Below are 16,104 nucleotides of genomic sequence, written 5' to 3' on the forward strand. Positions count from 1 at the left end.
GCAGCAGTTCTTTAACACCTGCGTAGGAGTAAAAGCCAGTAAATAATATATTCTTCTCTGTGTAGCACCTGGTTTCTTGGCTGCATGCTTCACTGAGCAGCATTTTAAATGTATGGAGATGGTGTTATGATGCCCCTCAGCACCATTAGCGTCTATATACCAGTTTTTAATTGCAGCCAGTGAAGCATGTTAGGAATACAGGTGTTTCCATCACTGCAGTGTGTCTGCATTTTATTTACTCCCTGTGAAAGGGTTGCAGCTCAGCGTTTTCCTCACTGATGTAGCCTTCGTTGTCAGATATCAGCTCATCTACTGTCTCACAATCAAACGTGCTCTGGCAGAACACCAAACTCCAATAGATTATAGGCTGTTTGGTCTAATGGGGCATGGCAAGGCATTGAGGTGGAACAATGATTCCTGACTTCACTCCAAACACCTCTGGATATTGTTTCACTTTTTTTCTTTTTTTTTTTTTTTAATCCAGATTTTACTTATTTTTTTTTATATATATTTTACATTTTAGGTCCCATACAGTTTGAAAAATATAAACTCTAAAATAAAATGAGAGGCTGTGCTGAAAAGCATGAAACCAAATAAAGCAGATAAACTGAAATATAAAAGATAAAACCAAAAGTAGTTAAAAATGGCCAATTTTGCCTTTGCGTTCCTAAGATGTTCGGATTTAAATGGACAAATTTCATATCACTGAATAAAATTCTTAAGCTTTGTACATGTAAGTTCTTAAGTAAATCCCTTGCTGTTATCTCTGACTGAAAGCCTGCAGAGATGATATCTAACAGGCTTTGCATGTTAGTTGCTACATGGAAAAGTGATTTATATTTCTTTACTGGCAACCTTCCAGTTTTGATGCCTCAGTCTGAGATACGTTTGATGTTGAAGGCAGTTTGAGGTTTGAGTGCACCTGTCTGCATACTGATGAGGCAAAAGCTCCTTTAGCTTTATAAAGTTACCACCGTAGACTCAACATTTATTTTTCAGGACCTGGGAAGAAAAAGAGCATGAGAAATAAACCTAGGAGGACAGCTTTGTTGGGGGAGAGAAGTCAATCTTTTCAGCTGGAATGAGCTGTGGTGTTTTGACACCTCTTCCTGTCATGATTACTTGCTGAAAGGTAATAAATATGAAGCTCTGTCATCTCCGTAAAGAAGCTTGGTACCTACAAAAGCTGAAAACTAAAAAATAAAGCCAGAATAAGTTAAATTAGTGTACTGTATACATACTGTATGTATCTTAGCCTTTTCTTTTCTTTTTTTTTTGCCTTAAAAGGCATGTCAGGTTGTTAGCTTCCTTCCCAGGACGCTCATCCCTCAATCCTGAGTTCTGCTGACTGAAAGCAGCCGCTGCCTCTCCTGTTTCCTCTCCAAGCCAACATTTACAAATTCCCTCTGATTTACAAGGTCATAAAACTCACCTCCTCCTCCTCCTCTCCTGCTTCAGTCAACCTCGCCAGCTGTAGCAGTAATTTTAAAACTCTGCAAGCATGTGCTTCCACACAAAGCTGCCGAGATTGATCAGCTACTGAGATAAGTTCACATACGACACACAAAACTGTGAACTAAAGCCATCAGCTGACCCTTTTCTCGCTTCCTATTTGACCTGTTATTGTTTGCTTTTAGTAGAGGTTTCATTTTTTTTTTTTTTTTTTAAATCCTGCAATTTATTTTCTGCCCATGCTTCCATTTATCTAAAAAGAAGTGTGTGTTGCCAAGCAGAATCCAACCATGCTTCAGAAAGCATCTGGCATCGGGTCACAGCAGTCTACAGCATGTTCCTCTTACGCACGTAGTCAGTTATTAGATCGGTCGCAATGAAAACACACATCCTGCCTCCTTCAACGACTTTCCAACTTTTAACTTTCAGGCTCCACCCTTTTGGGTTTGATAGGAACGAACAGGAACCCAACGCAACCCAAAATAGTACAACAGCTTGAGTCGATATTCTGGCACCCTTCCCAGTTTTCACCGGTGGAAACCTACCCGTTCCGATCCAGACCTGTTGGTGGAAACAGGGTTTTAATTGAACCGAGATTTCATTTAAAGCAGAAAGGGAGTCGGGTATTTGCAGTTGCAGCCTCTGGAACAACCTTCCACCCAGTATTTCCACTGCAGAGTCATTAGTCTTTTAAATCCTGCCTAAAAACCCACTTTTTTACCCTCGCTTTTAATTTGAGATTAGTTGGAGTGCCAGATTGTGGCGTCTTTTTCTTTTAACCTGTTTTGGTAATCTTATTGTGCTTGTTTGATTTTTATTTATTTAGTTGGGCCTTGACGTTTTTAAATCAATTTTTAAAGTACTTTGATCAACCTTGTGCTCTAGAAATAAATTTGACATTGACGTTGTACTGTAAGCCCAACCAGATTTAGATTTTTTAAAAAAGAACATTAACATTATTTTATCCAGTTATTTACCAATTTATCATGATTCAACATTTTAGTATTGGCGCAGCACTAATAATGACATAATAAAAGAAAAAGTATAATTTTAAATGTGCAACTTTTTCCTTTTAAAAAGCTTAAACTTCATCTATTAATCCCTTCTCAAACACACGTGCATGCACTTAAATCCTACCTCAACTCTTCTGAGTGAAAAGATTACAGGATTGTGATTTCACCTTCTAATTAGGGCTTCAGTTCGCACACACACCTGCACACACACATCAGGCTGCTTTAGTTACAGCAGGCTGACAGGAGGCATCTGATAGTCGGGCCTCCTGGGACCTAGACGAGCGGCTACCTGAAATTTAAGCCTCAAAAGGAAGCAGTGAAGTCGACGCACACACTGGCATGAAGTGCTGGCGGCCGAGCAGTCCATGTGCGGGGTGTGCGTGTCTACCTGAAACAAGTCGTTTTAAGTAACAATGAGGACTTGCTTCTCCTATTAATGTTGGGAGTGGTTTTATCAGTAATGTTTCAGTGCATGTGTGTGTGGTAGCTGCACCTTCAAGGCTTCATCTGGACTGAACGCTTCTCCTCTGTGGCTCAGTGTTTAGGACGAACAGAGAAAGATCTTTTTGTACAACTGTAGGACTTATATGGGTCATGTGTGCTTGGCAGATCATTATGACCTATAAAGCTATGTTTAAAATATCATTGTTTGGACTGATGGAGCAGTTTAGCAGACTGTTAGACCATGGTCTCACTAAATATAACTGCTGAGTCGCCAAAAATTAACAAACCATGATGAGGAATCTGCTCTGTATCGCTATGTTTAACCAGATTATCAGGTCAGACTGACAGAAGCTTTTACTGAATTCAAGGACGGGACTAATCAGATCCCAACAATCAGTGATTGTTACTGATCTGACTTTGTCAGCAGCTGCAGATGTAACGTGAATAAATGAAGATGGTGGAAGATGTTCTTGTTTGGGCCTCAGGTTATTCCTAATTTAACTTAAGCTTGTAAATATATTGCTATTGCTTCAACCTCAGCGTGAGCTCTGCGGCGCTTCTGTAGGCTGAAAATAAGCCGTACGTGAGTTTCAGTGCAAAGTTTTCTGGTTCCCCTTTGAAAGCTATAATGCCTTTTTGGTCAACAACGTGGAGGATCAGGTAGAGTTTAACAACAGTGGCGACAGTGTGCATCAGTGCTCTTTATACGGGGCTATTTTTAGCTCTACCTGCCGCTGTGGCCAGATGGTCAGTCATGTAGCTCGAACAAAAGGCCACATCACGAAGCTGCAGATCCCCCGCCTCCCTCCCCCCAGATTGGCAAGGCAAATTTATTTATACAGCACTTTTCACACATAAGGCAACCTATTGTGCTGTACGTGATCAAAGGAAACAGACAGTAGAATGCATACTGTGAGTTACCTATAATGCAAAGCAGACATCAACAGGAAAACATCACCACCATCATCGACGTAAATTTGAGAGAAAATGTATTCAAAAGAAAAACTCCCCAATTTTATTAAAAACACTGGAAAATAAGAGTTTTAAGACATGATTTAATAGAACTAAGGTTTGGAGCAGACTTCTGGGTTTAATGGTGGCTTGTTCTGTTTAATTTTAACTCCTGGGATGAAAATAAACTTGACCCAGATGATCTTAGAAGTCTTGGTGGGTCATATAGCTACAACAGATCACATAATTATTTTGAGCCAGAACCATTCAGAGCCTTGTACACCAGCAGCAACATTTTAAAATCAGTGTAGATATCTGAGAACTAGATTTTCTTTTTTTGGTCTTGGTCAGGACATGAACTAATCATTCTGGATTGGTTAGTTTTCTTTGTGAGTTTCAGAGAGACTTGTAAAAATGCCATTACCGAAGTCAAGACTACTGAAAACAAGTGAAGTTTTTTAAGTCATGCTGAGCCATCAGTCACCTTCCTCTTGATATATTCTTCAGGTGGTAAAAGGCTGATTTGGTTCCTGCTTTAACATGACTGTTAAAATTTAGCTCAGAGTACAAAATGACACTGAAATTTCTGGCTTGATCTGTTTCCAATATGGCTCACTGAAATTGGACACAAATCTTTGGAGCCTAATATTTGTTTCAAAATACAATGAATTTGCTTTTATCTTTATTTTACTTAAGAAATTTCTGTCACATAAGTATTCATTTGGCTGAGACATGCACTTAAGCATAATCTGGGACCAGAGTCTCGTGGTGAGACAGTGATATAGAGCTGAGTGTCATCAGCATAATTATAATCAGATAATTGGTGAGTTTGGTGATCTGAGCCAGCTGAACAAAGGGGGCCCAACATGGAGCCTGGGAGAGCTGCACAACGCCTTTGAGTAGTCCTAGTAGTCCTAGTGGTCCCTGTGTTCTAGAACCTGACCCGAGATCCTTTTCCCATCAGCGTCTTTCAGGTTTCCCAGGAGTTTTTTTTTTTTTTCTTCTTCTATTTATATTTATTCAGTTTATTCTTTTAAAAGGAATTATTTATATAACCGTTTGTTTTCCTCTTTCTGTTTGTTCCAGGACAAGAAGAAATACCTCGACATCATCCACAGTTACACGGAGGTTCACGGCACCGTGCACGGCACCAGCACCGTGCACCTCCCAAGCTACGTGAAGAACCACGGCATCCTGAGCGGCCGAGACCTGCAATTCCTACTGCGAGAAACCAAGGTGAGACTGAAAAAATGAGCCAAAATTAGGATCTGCCCTGGAACTCCTCATATAATCACAGCTGTAAGATCATTTTATAAAAAAATGTATAAATAAATGTACTTTTAATCACTACATTACAGTCATTTATCATAAGAAGTATTGGAAGTTTCATTAGGAAGGAGCAACAATATGAGTACTGGTTTAATGAAAGTTGTTTTTATCCTGCATTGTAAATAGGAGTGCTGTATTTTGGCTTCAACCTTCATTCTGTACAGAAGAATCACTGGTTGAGAAGCTTTGAATATTCTCGCCTCTGAAACCAAATATTTTACTGTCAGACAGACAGAGACAAAACAGACATCAGGCAAAAGTGAAAATAGGAAGTACATCTCTGTTTCACTTCTGAGGATTCATGTTTAAGAACAGAATTTAAAAAAAGGGAAAAAAAAGACTGGATCCCTAAACTGAGGAAAGTATTATGGACTTCCTCCAATGGAAGATTGCTTTAAAATTTCTTCTTTTAATTTTAAATACCTGACAGAACAGGCTCCACGTTATTTACCTCAGAGATGTGCAGTCCGCCACCCAGGACCAGACAAAAACACAAACCCCCGCCGAGCTTTTCCTCCTGAACTGCTGAGTAAACACCACTTTCTATCTGATCTGTTCCCATCGTTCAGAAAATCATCACTAGACCTGATCCTTTTCTTTTTGAGCCGAAAATTTTTATTTTACTATCAGATTTTTTTTGTAAGTTTTTATCATATTTGAGTTTTATTTTTTTTTATTCTGGATTTATTATTTTTATTTATAATTTATCAACAGAAATGAGTAATTTATTTTTCTATACTGTTTATTTTTATTAAGTCATTAGATTTATTCTAGTCACATATTTATTTTATTCACATTTGTGAATTTTCATTATTTACATTATTATATAGTATTTATATTATTTACCTTATTATTTTTAATTTTGACTGGCGACCTGTCCAGGCTGTAGCGTGTAAAAAAAATGGAATAATAAATTTTATTTATTTTTTTTAGTTTTAGATTTTATTTTACTCTATTTTCCATTTTTTATGAATGTTTATTATATTTTATTTACTTATTTATATTACATTTTATTTTATTTTATTTACTTATTTAATTTTTATCATTTATTTATTCACATTTTTACTATATTTTTTCTGAGTTTAGTATTTTTTATTGATTTAAATTATTTTTATTAAATCTATTATATTACTTTTTGCGTCCTGTAGCATAAATCCTTAATATTAAAAGATGTATTTTCTTTTTCCCTTTATTGTATTAACTGTATGTTCATGTTCATGTCCTGGTACAGTACAAACCAGCTTATAATAACACATTTCTGTGTGAAAGCCTGTAAAGGAACAGCCAATTACATCCCACAGAAGCTAAAGATTTCTGCTGCATTCTTTTTTCGGCTGCTTAAACAACATATTTACTGCTCCCAGCAAACACACTGCCTGGAGTAATTGGCCTCATGGGGTTTAAATCGACAGAGCGCACCATAAAAACACTCCTGTGAGAAGACGACCGTGTTGCTGTTCACGTCCGACGTTTGATTTTCCTCTCAGACAAAATTTCCTGAAATAAATTGTGACGCGCTGTGCGGTACGAGGGGAAGAGTGTCAGTGATCAAAGCCAAAAGGTGTACGCGTCATGTCACAAAGGTTTTTCATTTTCAGCCTTTTCTTCTCATATCTGTCCAAGCTGACCTGTTTAATTACCCTCCTGCTGTCTAATTTCATCTCGTCTTACTTGTCTTTGCTTCGCTTTCCTTTGCAAAACTGGTGTTTTTTCAAAGTACAGTATCATTTATCTCTGCTTGTCTTTGTAACCTGGAGGAAAACAGATCCCATGGCAGGTGCTGGAATTAGAAATCCCACAAACAGTTTAATTAACTCACCGACTCATGAAACTGTTTAAAACCACATGCAGCTGATCTGCAGCAAGACAAAACTGGTTCTTTGATCATTTGCATGACAGTTGTCACCTTTGTTTCACTTCCTCTCATAGTCTGTTCTGGAGGACACGTAAAGAATTCATGGAAGATTTAATCCCTATCTGCACCACCTCTGCTTGTGGTTTTCTCTCTTGAAACAGCACATGATCTGTCAAGTCAGGCTCCTACTCAAATTCCTCGGAAAGATGTCAGACTGTAAATGCAAATTATGCTTCACTGCTGTCCACACCCGTTTTTTTTATAAATGAAAGAAGTGAAGTGATAACAGAAACGGATTACATGTGTAAAGTAATGAAAATCAGACCTAAGAAGTTTTTTAAGTCATAATGGTCATACAGTATTTTTCTGCAGTGAGATTATCTGAAACATGTCGGACCAGCAGCTCGACGCAGGCGCTGAAGATAAACCGAAGGTTTTATGTGACCAAAGGTTCAGGGCAGGATGCAGATAACCAGTGAGGCAGGGAGTTTCTTCAAGCGGACCAGTCAATAGAGGCTTTGATATGGAACGTTGCACGATGCAGGAGGAGTGTGTATGTGATGTGTTGCACTCTGCTTTGCAGCAAACGTTTGCACACAACGGTTTTAACGTGGGCTAATCAGAAGAATCTGGGTCAAAACTGTATTTTTTATTTAAATTATGTTTTTTTTAATCCATACCAGCAACATTAGAGATGAAGGCTGATACCACTAACTCCTCCCTCTGAGTCCTTCAGCCTGTGTAGATTCTGCCTCCTCTTCCTCACCAATAAAAAATATAAACGCATGTGCTTTGCTGCCACCTGCTGGTAGAAATTTATAAGAAACATCAACATTACTGTAACACATGAGCTGAAAAGGAGTCAGTGATTAGTCATGTGAGTGCAGACACACTTTATGGTACAACGCTGCTTTGTGTGTTATGTAAAGTGTGTGTGTTATGTAGATATGCAAACACACAGTAGTCATTGTGGCCGGCTGATTCTGGTCCTCCACTGACTGAGCACTTAGTCCACTCAGTCTTTCAATAACATCTCATGCTCACGTGGACAAGCTGCCTCTGGCTTCGACTTGCTGCAACTGCTAAGCAAATATTTGCCCCCACCCACATAATTCCCAGTATGTATGTACACCATTTACCTGAGTATACTGTATGAGAGTGGCACAACAAACTACATGCTAAATGGTAAACAATATTTTCCTTCAAATTTACTGGATGTTGCATAGTTTTTATGTATTCTAAAAGTGAAAACAATCATTTTTATTATGTATATATCACTAAGACATAAATAATTACTGGGAAAAAAATACTAATAATAGTTATTTAGGGTTTAAATGACTTATTCATTATGACTTAGTGCTTTCACCTACAGAATCTCTAAGGTGAAACTCCTGGTCTGAGGGAGGAACCAGTGTAAGGATGAAGTCTTCATTTTATCCTGTTTTTTCTGTCCCGTTTCATGGAGAAAATGTGCTTCCTCGGCCATATTTTGTGCTGATGGCAACAAAGTTTTGTTTCAGTAAGGATTAGCTGCTGCTTCGAGCAAACAGAAACTCACCAACACAGCTGGTAAACTTTCTGGCACCTCTACTCCCTCTGGTGTTTTTGTTAGTCAGATTTCTCCCAGGATGCCTCCTTCCTACCTTCCTGCTGGAATATTTGTTTGCAGCTTGAAACGAAGTGTGAACGGTAGACTGAAGGAGCTGTTGAGCTGTTTAATGATACTGTTGGAAGAAACTTAAATCATGTAGGTGAGCTGCAACTTCCTGTTGATTCAAAGCAGGTATACGTAACTCATAATGTGGCTACTTTTCATAGTTTTTAATCTGTTAAACCTGGAGTCTCATCACAGCTATTGACAATAGCAGTGGCATAACTATATATATATATAAACACACACACACCCTCTCTCTCTAATGTAATAATAATAAATAGCAAAATGAAGATGAATTGGTGTGATTGCAGTACTCTTGTCAGAATTTGTGTTAATGTTGTGATTATGTCATTATTGTGAAAGACGAGGGCAAACACAAGAACATCACACGAAACACGTTTGTCATGTTTTCTTTGATCATAGAAATCATGATGACAAATGACACAGTGATACTATTGATATATTGTCTTTTCTGCAGTTGTTTGTGGGTCTTTCATTCCCGTACGAGGGTCCTGCCCCCTTGGAGGCCATCGCCAATGGCTGCGCCTTCCTCAACCCGAAATTCAACCCTCCAAAAAGCAGCAAGAACACCGACTTCTTCAAAGGCAAACCTACTCTGAGAGAGGTGAGAGGAAGATGTGGAGTCTGATTTCTGCTCTGCAGGCTGTCTGGTGTTTGTTTTTCTCACCTCTACGTTTCCACCTGCAGCTGACCTCTCAGCATCCGTACGCGGAGGTGTACATCGGTCAGCCGCACGTGTGGACGGTGGACATCGAGAACTCTGCTGAGGTGGAGAGGGCCATCCGCTCCATCCTCAGCCAGAAGGTAAGCGCTGGAAACGTGACCACGACCGGAGTATGGAGGCAGAAAAGTGCCACAAGGAAATACATCATTAAGTAAAATGTGTTATTGATTTATTAAAATTAGACATAAATACTTGAATAAATCATTAAATGTATAATTAATTTATTAGAATATAATTTCATTTTATGTGAAATCATATATGTACAATATTTTTATAGTTTAATTTTTAGCCGTCAAACGTTTAAATTAATGCTGCCACCGTATATGTTAGAGTATTTTAAACTGAATCCTCAACTATTATTTATATTTATTTCTTATTTTTACATTTAACAAATTATTCATATTTAATCAGTTTGATAAATGATCAATTTATTTCCAAATTTTACTAATTACCAACATGTTTAAGTAAATATTCAATTATCATCATATATTTATATATTTGATTCAATACATATGTATTTATGTCCAATATTTATATTTGAAAAATGTATTCATTTAACGTATTTTCAATTTTAATGAATTACTGACACATTTAAATATTTTTCAGAGCTGATTGTTGTTTGTTTCAATCACTGAAAATTTTTATTTTAATGGAAATTAATCTGCTGATTATTTTATTTCTAATCAATTTCTAAAACAGGAATGTCAAACTCCTTTTAGTTCTTGGCCCACATGCAGCATAATTTCATCTCCAGTCCACCAGACCAGTAAAATAACAGCATAAAAAACTTTAAATAATAATAAAAACTCCCAATTATTTTGCTTTGTTTTAGTACAAATAAGTACATTATCCAGACGTTTAAATTATATGAAACGATTTGAACAACCTGACATTGACAAAAATAAATTTAGTTAAATATTTTATTTTATATTATAGTTATTTTAGATATATGTAACATGTATATTTTTATATTTATTAAATTTAAAAATTTAGTTGTAAAAAAATGTATACAATTGTATTTATAAACTATATATTATTTCAACTTAATTTATAAAAAATTATATATTTTATTGTTTTATATTTTTTGTTATATATATATATATATATATATATATATATATATATATATATATATATATATATACATATAATTTTTTTTTACATATTTTATTATTTAAATGTTTACACATGCATTAAAACCTAAAGATCAGAACGGATCTACAAAATCACAAAGCATTTATTACAGGTACCTGAAGCAAAAAAACCTGTATTTCATGTCATGATTAAGAGTAACTTTTAAAGATCTATAAGTTCTTTTAAATGTACATACATGCACATTTTAACACGTGTAGTAATCCCGATTCACCTCATACTACAAACGGTTTTATGTTTGCTGGTTTTTGGCCCTCGGACCGTATGTTTGACACATCTGGTCTAAGAGTTTATAACCTCTTGATGTGAGAACAGAAGAAATGGGAGCTGCTTTGATCAAAGCTGGCTCTTCACTGAAAAGCCATAGAAAGCAGGAACGAAAGCACATCCGGATGCATGAATATTCAGCAGCCGGGCTCGGGACCTCGTGTATCGCTGTGCTCCGCCGACCGGGTCGGAACAATGGCTTTGTTCAGGGAACAAGCCTGCCGAGCCTCATATGCTTTGTGATCAGTGGCGGGCTGCAGCCTACCAGGCTCCAGCTTGGCTCCCTCTCCCTCCCCTCATCCTCATCTTCCTCTCAGCACACAAAGGCACTGAGAGCAGAGACTTAGTGCGACAACAAAGGCGGTGGTTGTTGGTCCTGCTTTGAGTTTTCTTCTGAAGATCAGAGTCTGCAGAGGCCAGAGAGGCTTGGGAGGAAGAGGTGCACAGAGCTAACCTTTCAGCAGGAGGACTTTTCTGTGCCTTCATGTACACAAACACACACACAGAGGCTTTGTAGGTAAAGTAGAAACATAAAATGTGACTTGACGCTCGTCTTATTGTCTTGTTTTGTGACCAGATTGAGCCGTACCTGCCCTACGAGTTCACCTGTGAAGGGATGCTGCAGAGAGTAAACGCTTTCATTGAGAACCAGGTAATGTCTCTGGAGGTTCCAGGAGCTGTAAACGGTGTGCAGTTCTTAACCATACATGAAACCAGCATTAGTTGGTAGTAGGTGGATTTCCACAGGAGTAGTTTCTAAATTATGTAGCTGCTATCACTGAATGACAGTGATTTTAAACTGGACTGCAAGATTACTGCAGTGGTGAAGTCCATTTATTGCTGATGTAAAGTACTTTGTCTCAGCTGTTGCTTGAAAGTGCTTTATAAATAAAGTTGGTAAGCTACAGTAATTCATGTTATTGCTGTAAAATAAGAGGAAAACAAAAATATGTACCAGTGTCTGGTTTGATGAGTGGTTGTCATCTAACATGGCCAGATGCGATTTGGTTGGCTTTAACAAACGTTTATGTTAAAGAAAAAGGAGTTCTGGCCCAGTTGATAATATTTATTTTCTATTATGAGAAAGTTTAAGGAGGAAAATGCTTTTCATGTAGCACAGCTTGATTCAGGGCTGAGGTGCAAACGGAGCTGGTTCAACACTGAGGTGAAGGGAGTTCAACACAGCTTCCTGCTGATGGGCAAAGCCGGGTTTTCCACATATTCCAAATTTCTCAGCACTTTTACAGGTTTAGTTCATCACCATTTTCACACCATCTAAGTTTGCAGGTGTGATAAATTAGATAAAAATAAATTAGATAAAAACTGGATGAAGACTGATGCAACACTTTTTTTGAAAATGATTCAAATAAAAGCTAATTTCATGTATCATTAATTTAATTCTACTTTTTTCACCTGTATATCTTGATGAATATTTGGTTGGTTATTGTATTAGTTATTGAGTTATTATTTTAAAAGCAGCTGTTTTCTGTGGTGACAAGGCATTTGCTGCTCTTCTGTTCGCTGACACCACATTATGTTGTCAGGACTTCTGTCACGGCCAGGTCATGTGGCCTCCCCTCAGCACCCTGCAGGTCAGACTGGCCGAACCCGGACGCTCGTGCAAGCAGGTGTGTCAGGAGGAGCAGCTCATCTGCGAGCCCTCGTTCTTCCAGCACCTCAACAAGGACAAGGACCTGGCCAGGTGGGAACACTGTAGTAATGTTCAGAGGCCACCAGGTGGCAACACAGCACAAGTATTAAAACAGACGTAAACTGTGTTTTTGTGTATGTGTCAGGTTTGGTGTGGACTGTCAGACGGTGGAGTCGAGCGCCGACACGGTGGTCCCAGCCTACAGCGAAACCCGCCACCACTGCATCTTCCAGTCAGACCTGCTGCTCTTCAGCTGCGCCGGCGCCCACCAGACGCTGCGCCGCATCTGCCCCTGCCGCGACTACATGAAGGGTCAGGTGGCGCTCTGCAAGGACTGCCTATAGCACCAGGATATACGCTGACGAAGCGCAGAGAGGAGGGAGGGGCGGTCATTCCAGTCTCACAGCTGTCAATCAAATTCACACAGCAAACAGAAGGAAAAGAAACACACTGATGGGACTGTGTTTGCTCTTCATATTTATTGTTTCCCCTCAGCTGCATCTGTCAACCCTTGCATCCACCAGCAGGGGGCGCCATGAGTCCAGCTGGGTGAAATTACTTGAATCAACAAAGGGAGTGGTGTTAGACTTTAAACTGACAGCAGATGAGCTCTGAGCTGCCGCCTGGCTGGACTGCACATATCAGTGACTGCCTGCCCGTCTAACGCTCCCTCCTGACCGCCACCACCCGTCCATCCACCCTAATCTGAAACTGTTACTCTTTAGGTAGGTTTGCACTGGACTTGCACGCCTCAAGGCCCACACACACAAACACACACACACATAAACACACACAAACATACAAGAAGAACCCAGTTTACACTGTAACTATCTTGTTCCTCTCCTCTGCACAACAGACGAGTGCCGACAAGTGAAGTAGAAATCTAGATTTTTATTCTGGGAGTTTAATCTTTTCCTGAAATAACCCGTCTATGGAGCCACGATAGAGACACAAGTTTTGTAACTTTATATTTGAAACTGACAAGTACAGGAACAAATCGAATCTAAAAATACAGATTTATAATGCAAGTCTGAAAAGACAAGTCAATTTTACAAGTCCCAAAAAAGCAAGTCAGTTTTACAAGTCAGAAAAACAAATTAAAGTCAGAAAAAAACTAGTCAATTTTACAAGCCTAAAACTAGAAGTCAATTTTATTAGTCAGAACGTACGGATCAGCTTCACAAGTAAACATTGTACTTTGTCTCGCATACGAAAGAACCAGTCAAATTTTTCAAATTCTTAACCAATCACGGAAAGAGGAGGGTGGAGATCCTCCACAACCAAACTTTGTGTCGTGTGGAGAAGTACTGCTACGACTTTCTGACCAAGGCCAGTGCAGCTGTCCCTGAAGATAAGTTGGTTAATAGAAACTCAAAATGTTTCCTTCTGGAGATGGAAACACATCTCTACTATCAGCTAATTCAGCTAAGGCTTTTAAAATCTTTCGTTTAGCCATAAACAGACTTGCCTTTAGGGGTTTATCACGGTTGTACCGGCCTCTGTAAGCTCCCTCAATCATTGGTTAGGAAGAGAAATCTGACTGGTTGTTGAGTAGGTGTGTAAAATATAGGACAAATACTTTGTACTTGTGAAACTGACTTGTATTTTCAGATTCTATAATTTGTAGATTTGACTTGCACCATAAGATACAAATGACAAAACTTTTGTCGCTATCGTAGCTCCGTAGCCCCAGACTTACTGTAGAGTCCAGTCAGCATCGGTTTTATTTTTCTTACTTCAAAAGTTGAAAAAATGTTTGTTCTGCAAACGGCCAGTAGAGATTTGTGAAAACGTGTCAGTACCCCGCCCGATGCTCCGAGGGAGCGTTTTTAGTCGCCGCATCGTAGGATGTCGTGACGTTGTGTCGTAGTTGGTAGGCAGTAACGCCAGGACGTTCATCTCCTAGACAACAGATGTAAATGTTTTCCGACATGCCAACAAAATGTCCGTCACAAAACCTCGCAGCTCCTTGTTTTTTCTAAAGAATAATTGTTTGGTTTTTAGTTTGCCTGCAATCAAACTATTTGTAGTTGTTGTGATGAATGGAAAAAATGCACTATGTTAATCTGTCTGCAGAGGTTTGACGGGATATTAGTGACACTGTATATTGTTCATATGGGTTTAAAGTTTTTCTTTTGTATTTATTTTGTATACAGATCTTTATCGCTGTGTTTTACTGGAAAGCTTTTTTTATTTATCACGGGTGTCTTTGATTTTCCTTTTTACAGATTTTTATTTATGGGTTTTAATTTAAGAAAAAAAGAAAAGTGTACTTATTTTAAAGTTTCTGATCAAGACGAAAGGTTTGCTGCTCTTCGGCTTTCTTCAGTGATGTTTTTTTTCTCTAATCTGGATTTAATATTTAATTTAAAATCAGTCTGAAATGATCTGTGTGAGATGTCAAATTTCTGTTCTTTTTATTTTATTGGTGGTTTTAAGACGAGCAGCAGCAAACAGCCTCGTTTCATCCTGGAAGAAGCAGCAGCTTCGTACACTTGGTGTTTTCATTTCCTCGCTGTCCTTCTCTTCTTTTTACTTTTACAGATATGTCATCTGCCACCAAGTTAGTTTTAAAGATCATGATGTGCCTTTTTTTGTGGTTTCAGCTCCCTTCTGTTGGATGGTTCATGTCGTTATCGGGCACCTTCGGGTCCACCGGTACGATGTGGCATGTCAGGGTTACTTTAACTCAAAAAACCCCAGCTGACTTTGTTTTTCAGATTAGTTTCTGTTAAATTAAACTCATTTCTCAATAAATCGGTTAAATAAATCAGTATAAATCTTAAGATTTTTATTTCAGCTGCTCAGGTTTGGAAACTCGGCAATGTGAGGATGATGTTGATTTAAACCTTAAAAAGTAATTAGTTTAACCAGTAATCAGATAATTGCAGCACATGTAGATGAAATGGGTTTTCTGATTTTTCCATTGCCTTAAACTGATTACTCAGCAAATTGGTGCCTTCGCTCAGCGAAGCACGTGGCCCGACCGGGTTGGAAACAAGGATGCTTCCACCCAGCCCTCCTAACCGAGCAGCTGCCTCTTTCGTTTGAGTTTGTCCGAATTATTTAGCTGTTTGGTTTCCGAGTATCCAGAACAGATCACCGTATCATCTTTGAATGTCTACGTCCTAAAAAGCAGCTTTTATCACAAAATCCCACACTTGTTTGAAGAGCAGCGGCAACCGTTGTCCATGCAGGGGGATAAAAGAAAATTTAAAAGTGGCATTTTTGTTTGTTCTCACAGTCCTTGATGAGTCAGAGGGTACAACTTTATTTTTAAATAAACCTTTTTTCTGTGACAAACGGCTCAGATTCTGGATTTGTTGAACATCACAGCAAAACACACCAAGTATTTACACAGAAACAGTCCGTACAGGCCGAGGGGCAGCTCCATCCAAAAGACCCGGCTCATACAGTTACATGTGTGGGATAAAGAAGCCCAAGCTTCTCCCAGCTTCTCATTATTAAATGTGATCAAACTGGTCAGCACAGTGTGTACATTCAGTTCACCCCTCATATTTACATTCAGATTCAACTGGTCTGCAAAGTTAAGGCTTTGGATTTTACATGTGGGGGATGGGACGTGAGTTT

At 38.6% G+C, this 16,104-nt stretch overlaps 1 protein-coding gene across 5 annotated transcripts in view; it reads left to right on the forward strand.

Moving 5' to 3' along the window:
• mgat5 (alpha-1,6-mannosylglycoprotein 6-beta-N-acetylglucosaminyltransferase) overlaps positions 1 to 15,812 on the forward strand; it is an 81,248-nt gene extending 65,436 nt beyond the window's left edge. For 3 of the 5 annotated variants that reach the window (XM_041978496.1, XM_041978497.1, XM_041978498.1), the window contains 6 exons: positions 4,947 to 5,096; positions 9,177 to 9,323; positions 9,407 to 9,523; positions 11,440 to 11,514; positions 12,407 to 12,564; positions 12,659 to 15,812. In XM_041978496.1, the coding sequence (XP_041834430.1) occupies positions 4,947 to 5,096; positions 9,177 to 9,323; positions 9,407 to 9,523; positions 11,440 to 11,514; positions 12,407 to 12,564; positions 12,659 to 12,857 (846 nt within the window). In that variant the 3' untranslated portion in view covers positions 12,858 to 15,812. The remainder of the gene's footprint in view (positions 1 to 4,946; positions 5,097 to 9,176; positions 9,324 to 9,406; positions 9,524 to 11,439; positions 11,515 to 12,406; positions 12,565 to 12,658) is intronic. The other 2 variants (XR_006009451.1, XR_006009452.1) reach the window with 2 other exon arrangements.
• The last annotated feature ends 292 nt before the right edge of the window (positions 15,813 to 16,104 follow it).

Source organism: Melanotaenia boesemani, chromosome 24, assembly GCF_017639745.1.
Source record: "Melanotaenia boesemani isolate fMelBoe1 chromosome 24, fMelBoe1.pri, whole genome shotgun sequence".
Taxonomy (NCBI): Eukaryota; Metazoa; Chordata; class Actinopteri; order Atheriniformes; family Melanotaeniidae; genus Melanotaenia; species Melanotaenia boesemani.